General features: G+C 31.5%; 1 protein-coding gene across 1 annotated transcript; it reads right to left on the bottom strand.

The window, feature by feature from the left end:
- Nucleotides 1-8,269: 8,269 nt before the first annotated feature.
- On the bottom strand, nucleotides 8,270-9,753 carry LOC105634648 (BURP domain protein RD22). The gene is made up of 3 exons (XM_012217533.4): nucleotides 9,597-9,753; nucleotides 9,376-9,484; nucleotides 8,270-9,208 (listed from the first exon to the last, which is right to left on the bottom strand). Exons 1-3 carry the CDS (start codon nucleotides 9,636-9,638, stop codon nucleotides 8,433-8,435), a joined length of 927 nt encoding a protein of 308 aa, XP_012072923.2. The 5' UTR covers nucleotides 9,639-9,753; the 3' UTR covers nucleotides 8,270-8,432.
- Between the last annotated feature and the right edge of the window lie 1,382 nt (nucleotides 9,754-11,135).

Genomic DNA, 11,135 nt, shown 5'->3' on the forward strand with positions numbered 1-11,135 from the left:
GTAGTTTCCCTATGGTAATGAAAAAGAGAATCAAAAAATAATGAGAGGACTGGTCAAGTCAGAAATAGACCCTTTGGCCATGTATGGGGATCGGCTCCTCGGCTCATAATTGGGGGATGAGCTCCTCGGTTCGTAATGGGGGATGGACTCCTCATGCCCCGATAAAGGGATGGGCTCCTTTATCGTGAAATATGATTATCAGATTACTTGTGAAATGAGAAACTAATGATGCTACTGACCAATCTCTATTTGATGTGATTGTTTCAAAGTGATATCAGTTATGGTTGTTAACAATGAGTTATGCGCTTGGTTGAACGAATGCTCACTATATAAGTTGAAAAGCATTTTGTGTGACTGTTTAAGTTATGTATTATTTATTATTATTCACTGAGTTTGTGATACTCACCCCTCCTTATATTTTTTCCCAGGAGATAAACACTGTGCTGGTTCTAAGCTCTGCTTCTTTCCACGCAGAGTTAAAGTATAAATTCCCAGTTTTTGATAACATTTGAGTATATAGAATTGTGTATAAGAATGTATTCATCTTTATACTAAGCTCCCTAGATAGAGAGTCAAGTATTACAATTTACAATGTAAGAATTATCAGTGTGTTGTTCAATAAACCTGTGGAATTTTTTATTGACTCTCTAAAAATACGATTGGCCTAATTTGCCCATATTATGGACGATGTAAATGGTATATGAAATACAGGCCCGAGCTATGAATTATTTGAAAAATAGAAGTTGGGCCAAAGAAACGATTCGATAGTATGATTTAACAACGTCGTATTGTGGGCTTATTGTTCCTGGAATTGGCTTTAAAGAAATATATTAAAGCGAATTACGCTTACTATGGGCTTCGGGGGCCTTAAGCTTACCTGGGCCCTAGTGTCGGTCCAACCCACGGATTTTGGGTTGTGACAAAGTTGGTATTAGAACATAAGATCATTGTTGTATAAGTAACTGCGGAGCATAAGGAATTGCATCTCGTCTTTCTTAGTCTCCTTTACTTCTACTTTTGGTATCACCCTTATTGTTATGATTGGATCAAATAGAGTAAAAGTTATTGTAGCCATTATGGAATAGGTATGGACTAAGAATTTCTTTATGTTAGGATCGGCTGCAACCAACATAAGAAGAGAAACTTGGTGATTTTCCCTCCCAAGGGATGGTGGACGCACTAGACCCTGTGAGGTGGGAAAACTTATACCTATTGTATAAATTGGTAAACTATGAGTGAGAGGAACTAAAGATGAGTATGGTAAATAACAATAAAGATAGTCTATTCTAGTAACTGCATGTACCAAAAAGGAACCATTTTCTAGATCTACGGATAGAGAAACACTAAAGGGGAATGGATTAACTTGATTATCCAGTGCAATTCTTGTTATATGAAATTTATTTCTGTGGTAAATAGAATAATGTCAGGAAACAACTTGAGATGTTCATTATGTGGCAAATTATGAATGGATATACTTGTAGTATCAGTAGCAATAATGAGAGACTTCGCTGTTTAAGATGTTGTTCATTATGTGGCAAATTATGGTTACCTTGGAGTTGGAAGTTAGAATAGATATCGAATATATATTGAGAGATATTGATATTATAATTATGAAACCACTGAGAATGGCGAATGGGCAATCGTTGTTATTGATTGTCTATAATTGAGTGCCCATTTATATATAAGGAATATATTATATAATAATATGAAGATAATTGTATTTGAGAAGCTATCTATACATATCACGGGGCAAGTTGAATTAGACAATTAGATGAAATGATCATAAGCATGGCTAGAGCTTAATGTTAAGTTAAAAGTATAGAGACTTGAATGATTTGAAAGGACAGACTTGATACAGAAGATAATTTATAACTATATCGAGAGTATAGGACTCTTGAGTACTTTAATGAAAAAGAAAAATTGTGGAAATGGACCCAAATAGTTAAAGACCCAATAAATGGTATATGATCAAACTGGTGTGTAGATATTTGAGGAACTGTTCAAGATGATTTCACTAGAAGTGGCAATTTTAAGGCCAGGATTTAAATGATTTTACTGAAAATCTTTGAATTGAGGAGTATTAGAGATAAGATGAATATTTTGAACAAGTAGAGAATATTAGGTTAAGTACAAGCAATATAAGTAATGGATATAGATTCGAGGGACCCCAAGTGTTATGGAAAATCAAGGAGAACATATTGCAGATATGATATGCAAGCAATTATAGGATGGGAAGCATTCCACTAGAATGCTCTAAACCCCAATCCAACTGACATGCCAATGCTAGAAAATATTTGAATGAGGTTTTAAAGAAACAGTTCATGTTGGAATGTTTGAAAGTATTATACTCATTTTTAAAGCATCTTGAGTTATCGGAGATTTCCATTGAATTCTGGTTCTGAAAAGGTATGATAAAACTTTGATAAGTATGCAGTTGTTTTACTACCTTCATTATGACATCTTATGAGATTTTATTTTAATCAATTCTAAAACTTCCTTCATTTGTGATAAGTTTTTTAAGGAAAAATCTGATATTGTCAATTTAGTTTTGAGATAAGTTTTCTGGAATGTGTTGTGAATACAATATACTATGGAATGCATGTGCATAAGGGCCACTATTATTTTGGTTCTTAAAGTCTAAGTATATTTAATAATCTCATCTTTATAAACATTGATGGTAAATCACTGAGATAAAATTAAATTTGGAGAAAGGAAAAGAGTAGAGAATCTTAATGAGTGGGATATAAGTGGTTGGACAAACAAAATTGATTAAGTTAGATTAAATCAAGTAAATGAAGTGCAAAGATTGAATAGAAAGGTCAGTATGGTGAAATGACTAATAAAGAACGGAAATATTAACTGTATGGAGATAAATGGAGTAAAAAATTAGTTAGATGTTTATAAGGTAATTAGAAAATTTGAATCGTTTGACAAGAACGATTACTTTAACTTGGATAGGCCTTTGCTAATTACATGTTGAAGATAAAGTGAAATCAAAAATTTATGAATAGTAATTAGGAAAGAAAGGATTGAGAAGAGAAGTGAATAGTTTCAATTTAAAGAGGGTAACCAGATGTGGAGTGATAATAAGTTGTAAGAAATACAGTTGTAGCCTATAAGCCGATACAGATGTGAACTACAGGATAGGTAATAATGGTAGTAGACAAATTTCAGGACTCAAGAAGGAACTTTTTTCAAAAAGGAGGCTAAAGGATCTATAGTGATAAATGTTATTTTTATGGTATTTTTAATATAATTTCTATTAGGATTTTTAGTAGTTTTTATTACTTTAGTTGGTTTTTTTTATTAAAGTTCATTTATATTTTTCATCAAAGCTTCCTTAAAATATAATCTGCTTGATCTTAAGGAAATTTGTAGGATTTTGGCACAGAAAAGAAGCAAAATTAAGCAGAACACCTAGGCTCAGCACGCCTGTGTTGGAATCAAGGGAAATCAGTGTGGAGACTCAGGCCCTAGCATGCCCAAGCCGTGCTATCTAGTACGCCCGTACCGTAAGAAGGCATCAATCCAAAGGTGTGCTTATCTGAGCATGGTCCATGCTGCATTCCATTATGAAGACTCAGAGCTTAGCACGCCTGTGCCATAGATTCTTCTCTAGACGTGCCCCTGAACACGGCCCGTGTTGAACCATCCTTAGAACTCAGGCTCCTGTATGCCCTTACAGTGCCGAACAGCATGCCCATGTTGCGAATCAAGTCCTATTTTGGGTTGCGAACGCCAGCCAATCCCCACTACATACATGGGCCCACATAAGATGATTTCCTGACATGCAGATCAACTTCTAATCCTATTTAAGCGCATGGGGGAGTCCTAATTGAGAAGAAATTCAAAGCCTAAACAATTTCCTATTTCCAAAAGATTTCGTACGTAATGAAGACTCAATTTCCTAAACGAAGTCAGATTTTCTCCTAGGAAGTCTATATAAAGAGAGAACCAATTCATTGTAAAGGGATCTCTGGTTCTATAATCTTTTATTTTATTATTCTTCTCTCTTTAAGACTTCAAGTGATCAAGCATTGTGTGAAGATTGAAGGACGCCGCCCACGTTATTTGATTAGTTTTTATCTCTAAACTCTTATCTTGTTTTCACTTTTCATTATTCACTTTGATTATGGAATTATTATCAAGTTTAATTGAGTTTTATTTAATTATTATCTCGAACTAAACTCTCATACTAGGAATTTAATGTAGCTTAATTTCTTTTCCAAATTATAATATTAGATTTGTTTTTCTTTGTTTAAAGTATAATTTATTATTGAGCTTGATGCTTCCAGGCAGAGTTTCTCCCCTGGATTGATTTATTTCATTAATCACTATTGGAAGAAGGGTTTTTGATATGAAAAAGGTAATAAATTACATGAGAATAATAACTTGATGCGGAAGCTATATGATTTGACTCATGGGGGGTTTTCATAAGTTAACAACCTTAGGTTATGAATTCATAAACAAACCATAAAACTTAATTATTTAATTCATGTTTGATTTCACTATTGGAAGATAGGTAATTAAACCGGGTTAAAATAGCTGACAATACATCAGGAGAGCTTATTAGTGATTTTAGGGTTATTTCCCCTACTTGAACAATTAAAATTGATTAACAAACTAATAAAATAAATTGGATAGAATTAAGTGAAGTCAAAATCTCTAGTAGTTTTTAATCGAAGTCAAAACCTCAGGGGCACGTCTAGTGATTTCGTACACTTACGAAAATCACTGTCAAATTTCAAGACTCAAGAAGGAACTTTCTGCAAAAAGGAGGCTAAAGGATTTACAGTTGATGCTTTAGAAATTTATCCTTGTGATAACATGAAATTTTTGCATCTGTAACCATTAATGAGCTTTTCAAAGGAAAGGGAATTTTCTTTTTTTCTAAAGGTTATTTTATTAAATTTTGAGAAAAAACATGATGAGGAAATCTTTTCTATCTTGTGGCATGTTAGGATTTGGATTATGGGATTGTGTATACTGAGACGATTTTTGCCCGATTGACTGTTCCATGCATTTAACAAACTATCTAATGAGATTTGGTATTTGGATAAAAAATAAACTCCCTCTCACTTTGTTTATTGAAAATATAAGTATTTATATACAACTAAATATATTTATAAATATCTTACTATCTAATAATCTTAACACGCCCTCCTCAAACTGAGCATGCTAATGCTCAGCTTGCATATAGATAAACACCTATTATATATATGTATAATTTTTTTAAAAAATGGTATTTCTTATTAACCTCACTACTGCGGCACCAAGTTTCAAAAACCAAAAACCAATGCCACACAACACCATCTTTGTAGTCTTTGCAGGTCCACACTCGATGAATCTACAAGCTGAATGTTGTGTGCAATTTTATCATTAGAGTTAGCTTCTAACTCATCTTCTGCATGCAATATAAACAATTGATGGGGCTCTTGTCCACCATCCTCTCCATTACTAAAGAGTCTGCAATCTTTGTTCCAATTCTTATGCGCGAAAAATCCATCAGCATCACTCTCAGATAAACCCAATTGAAGTATATAATCAAGGGACTGTAGTACAAGTAATAAGACAACATATAATCATGTCACAGTGATAAATACCCTTCCTTTGTATTTCTCTCATTTTTCTTATTCAAACCTTTCCCCTAGTCCATCTACAGTGGTATTTAGCTCCACAAAATCATATAATCCAATCTTCCAAGGCTCCATATAACTAACCAAAACTGAAAATACCTACGAAGCATTTCTTTGTTGAAGTTCCGACTGGACAAAATAGAAATATCCTCAAAAAAATCTATAAAATGAACTTTGAATCGATGAATTGCATGAATTCCATGAATCATCACATATAGAATCATTCACAAATATAGTGAATTCCTTCAATTTTGCATCACATTCCCTTGATTTCCTATCACCAATGGTCTTCGAAACATCCATTTTGCATTATAGTGCCAATTGCTCCCTCAAAACATTATACAACTGATTATTTAAGCATTAATACTTTCAAAAGAACAACACCTTGAGCTTTAGAATCAGGTTCCCCATATCATAAAAGCCATGGATTTTTTTTTTTTTTTTTTTTTTTTTACTAAGGTAATTTTAGGTTGCCAAACAGAAAATAAAAACAGGAGATATGAAAAAAAAAGAAGAAACCGGTGACTGAATGAGATGATTTTGAGTTTGAGCGTGAAAGAAGAGGACAGAAAATAAAAAGAAAAAAAACATAAGAACAAGATTTACAAGTATGAAGAGATTAACAATGATCAACGGTCAAGGTCAACATATTCAAAAGACCAATCCAAATATCAGGTCATTAAACTGGAAATACTCCACATATCAAGTAATCAATGATAAGATAAAGTGGAAACACTCCACAAATCAATCAAGGTAATGCTTGATTCTATTGAATCTAAGCACAAATCAAATGTATACCGAATAAAAACACTAAAATCAATGGTAATAAGAGGGATTAAAACCCTAAAATCAAAATTAATTGACCAATAAACCTCAAAGTAAAGGCAAATATTATAAACATAAGAGAACAATCTCAAAGGCAAATCAATCAAGGTAAATTCCAAAAAAAATGTAGAATCAAAGTAGAAATTTCTGGCAAACTCAACTAGAAACTAAGACGATATTCAATCGAATTGAAATGGCATCAATGAAATCAACAAGTTAAATGAATGAAACGATGAAGAGACTAACCTCTGATTTGGATGGATAATGATGATTTGATTTATTCTCCCACATGATATACGAAAGAACAAATCGATTGAAAAGAATGAAATGGAGAAAAATGAAAGTAATCGGAATAAGAAAACCAAGAAAGAAACTTGAACGAATCTGGAAAAACCGATAAAGAAACCATAAACTATTGATTCAATAGAGGAAGAAAACAATAGAAAACACAAGAAAGTAGAGGAAAATATGAAACAAATCTGAGTAACTGTTTTTGTTTTTACGTTTTGGTAGAGAGAAAAAAAGCTCTGATACAATGATGAGATTTGGTATTTGGGTAAAAAATAAACTCTCTCTCATTTTGTTTATTGAGAATATAAATATTTAGATACAACTAATTATATGTATAAATAATTTTACTATCTAATAATCCTAATACTATCTTCTCCAAAAACTATAATTTAATTTTCTCATTAAAATTCTAGTCTTTTCCAAACTCTAACTTATTTCATTTTGTAAGCGAAATCTTTTGGGGTGGTGATTGGTTCTTAATTTTGGAAATTGGAGAGATTTTGGTTCTTATGTTTGTCCTTGTTGATTTTCTTAGATGAAAGCTATTTTCTCAGTGAACAAACAATCAAAGAGAGAAGAGGAAGAAGGTATTTTGGTGAAAAAATTTTCTTCTCGCTTTAGATCGTTATATAGTGTAATTTTTATGGTGAAGAAAAATCAAACTTGATACCTCCCACTTTTTAAATCTTCTATAAGATGTGAGAAAATCAATTAGATCATATTTAGTCAGCGGATTGTTCCTCAAATGAACATAGAAGAAAAAGAAAAAGAAGAACAGTAAATAACCAGATTGTATTAAAACATTTTTTAGTCCTTGGCATGGGAGTGTTTGGTGATATAGACTTCAAATACATTTTTCTTACGTAAAAGATGCAATATTTCCTTTTATAACATCCTGCCATTAAGCTTATAAAGGTCATATCTAATTAATGCTCACTTGTTAAGAGAAAAAAGAAAAAAAAAAAAAAGAAAGAAAAAGGAAGCAAATTAATAAATCTACGTTAAATTAGTGTAATCAAAGACATTACATTAAAAATGCTTTTATTACATTTTATTATGATTTATCAAAGATAGCCTAATAGCTTATCTGATATAAATAACGATAATAATTAAAAGAAAAACCTATCATAAATGGAATATCTAAGCTGCTATTAAGGATGGGATGGATGCAATTAGAGTTAAAATTAAATACATATAAGCACAACATATACAAATAGGACAAGATTGATATTGACACATTTATTTATTTTTAGTTTTCTTTCTATCTCAACATTCTCTTCTGAATAATAAGCTTTTTATCTCAGCATTAATTAATTTATCTTATGATTTATTGTAAATCTAGGCACAAGTTGTGCCATTTATGGGCTTTCAAAACAACTTTGCAATTTTAGGATTTTAATATTTATATTGTTAAATGCTTCCAATTTAGCTCTTAACTTTTCTAACACTTAGATTTTAAATTTCATCAAACACAACCTTAGTCTCAAGTAAAGCTAGTTCAAAAATACTCTCAACTCTTAGAAAAAGAAAATCTACTTATTATAATCATGCAAATGCCAAACTTGAAAGTTGAAAGAAAAGCTCAACAACATCCACTCAAGTTGATGCCATTGTTGTACAAAATGTTTCACTAAATAGCTACAATTTTTTATGGCTAACAGAAATGAAGAATCTTTTGTTTTAGTTTGGAACCCAAACAATAGTATCACTATTAAGGAAATGACAAACCGGTGGACCTCCTGGTTTAACATGGAGGACATGAAAGGCAAAATGCTTTGGGTTCCAAGCTGATGTATCTAAGTGGCAAACAACTAGTGCTTTAGCTTTCGAGCCATCAGCACCCACCAAAGGAATCATATAAACATTTGTATTCATAATTCTATGGCAGTAAAAAACAGCATATGCGTATCTCTCCTTATGGCAGACAATTTGCTTTTCACCCATCATTCTGATTCCTTTTAAAATAGTATACTCTTGTTTTACATTCTCTTCTTTTGCTTCATTAGTAAATACCTCAATATTTTTTCCAAATTTTGCAATGACATAATCTACCAATGACTCTAAAGATATAGCACAATACTTGTCTTCTCCTGTAATCCCCGGTGCCTCACATTCTTTGATCGTTTGCTTCATTATTTCAGCTTCTTTTGACATGGGTTTTATTGAAAAATGCTTCAGAATTTCAAGTAATCTTTTGCTGGAAAAGGGTATAATTTTTGCAATTTCATGTGGTAAGAAATTAGAACCATTTGTAGATTTTGTAAAAACAATGTTCATCCTTTTGCCAGCAACAAGATCCTTATTCAAGAAGTATATAGTAGTTGTGTTGAAAGTCTCATTTTTCTTGAAATTTTTCGATTCGGACCAATACCCAACTCCATAGGTTGCTCTGATACCACCTATATTACCAATTTGCAATTCTGATTCTGAAAAGGAACTTCTGTTTCCTGCTGCTTCTGTTATTAGATTACAATTACATATAAACAAGAATTATATAATTTTAGGTCTATGAATATCACATAAAAGGTAGTGTAAAAATCAAGTTTATAAGCAAAAGCTACTTTTTCAAATGGATTGTTTGCCATATTAATATAGAAAAAAGAAGATGTATTAACTAACTAACCTGCAGGCTCTAAAAGTTCTTGTAAAGCATTTGGCAATGGAGTATTTGGTAGCATAGATTCCCAATACAGCTCCGCTGGTAGAATAGCATTACTCCCTCTGATAAAAACCTGCAATAATTTGTTTTATATGTAGAAACATATATAGTAGTTAAGGAAAGAAACATAAAATATTCTCAAGAAACTAAATTAAGTAAAGAATTAATTAGTAGTTAATACTCACACAGAGTAAAGCAAAGACGGGAAGGAGATGAAAGTGCTTCATATGATAAACTGGAGCACAAAGTAATTAATATATTGAAATTTGAAACATCTAGGCTATATGAAATACAATAGAAGTATGAATATATACGCAGAAAAGGAAACTATTTCAACCACAAAATGACAAAAAAAAAAAAAAAAAAAAAAAAAGAATCTGAAGATACTCCTTGTGCATTGACTAAAAATATTGTCAACAAAAGTGTCTGTTATTCGGTTGATAAAATTCTCATGATAAAGACTTAGTTCGTAGACTTTAATTGTTTGATAGTATTTTTCTTTCTTTTGATTTGAAGTGAATGGTTCACAGCCAAACTACACCTATTATGTAGTCTACATTATTCTAGTATAAATTAAGAAAAAGTCATTCCACTTGAATACTAAAAAGTTAGATCAATAGAAGTGTACAGCATCTCGAGGTGAACTTTATACAAGATTAAGAGTTGAAAAATTTAGAATCTCTAGTATTGGAATAATTCCCCTGAACATCATTCCGACCCGAGTGTGGAAATACAAATGTGCAAACAAAAAAAAAAATCAAGCAATTTCCACCTTTACGCTATAACTAGGGGTAGAGCTAGACTCCATAGTTAGGATATCAAAAAGAAAATTGGACTATTTTAATGGAACAAAATTTAAGAATTTAAGAAAATTAGATTCCACTACGCACAAAATTACACTCCACTAACTCCAACTTTCATTGCGTGCGCAACAATGCTGGTTAATCTTTACCTTAGTGTGTAAATAGTCAGTTATAGGGGCGTGCAAATGCAATGTTTGGTTCCAAACCAAATTGAAGACCAAAATTTCATTTTTCTTAAACTGAAACCACCTCAAATTTGTTTTGGAACCAAACCAGTCATCGATTCGGTTAATTTCAATTAATTATGGGCGAAATCACATTTGTTGCATAACTAAAAATTGAAATCGAAATTGTCTAAAATATCAAATTGAAACTCCTTGAATATCCAAAAAATCGAACTAGATTGATCTGGATCGATTTGTCAATTTTAATCAAAATTTACTTAACCCTAATCGATTAATCAAAATCAAATCAAAAGAAATGAAATTTTTTAATACCTAAATTGACTCAGTGACTTCACGTAACTGAATTGAAGTAAACTTAATCAATTCAATTCAATTTGATTTGATTTATGTTTTGGTTTTTACTTATGTTGATGCATAAAGTTAGATTTGGTTTTCAGTTTTAATGAAAATTGAACTGAATTAAAAAAAAAAATTCAAAATGAAGAGTTTGAATTGATTTTGTCGATTTAAAAGAATTCTACTTATCATAGTCAACAAAAGTGGCTATGATTTAGTGGGTAAAATCTTAAGACAAAGAAAGACTTGAACGTAGACTTTAATTGTCATATAATAGTTTTTTCCATGGTTATGGGAATCCGACTAGGTCGACCAATCCGGCCCGTTTAAGTGGGAAGTAAATTATGATTCAGCCTTGATTGAATAACTAAGATGAATGAATGGTTAAAGAATTAGATAA

Source organism: Jatropha curcas, chromosome 6 (genome assembly GCF_041381405.1).
Source record: "Jatropha curcas cultivar XTBG-Jc1 chromosome 6, XTBG_Jcur_1.0, whole genome shotgun sequence".
Classification (NCBI taxonomy): Eukaryota; Viridiplantae; Streptophyta; class Magnoliopsida; order Malpighiales; family Euphorbiaceae; genus Jatropha; species Jatropha curcas.

What these genes read in the sequence shown, in the direction of transcription:
- LOC105634648 (XM_012217533.4), bottom strand. Translation starts at nt 9,638, where the DNA reads ATGAAGCACTTTCATCTCCTTCCCGTCTTTGCTTTACTCTGT. An exon ending in CCGTCTTTGCTTTACTCTGT is followed by an intron (nt 9,485 to 9,596) that starts GTGAGTATTAAC and finishes AAATTATTGCAG; the next exon opens with GTTTTTATCAGAGGGAGTAA. An exon ending in AGAACTTTTAGAGCCTGCAG is followed by an intron (nt 9,209 to 9,375) that starts GTTAGTTAGTTA and finishes ATCTAATAACAG; the next exon opens with AAGCAGCAGGAAACAGAAGT.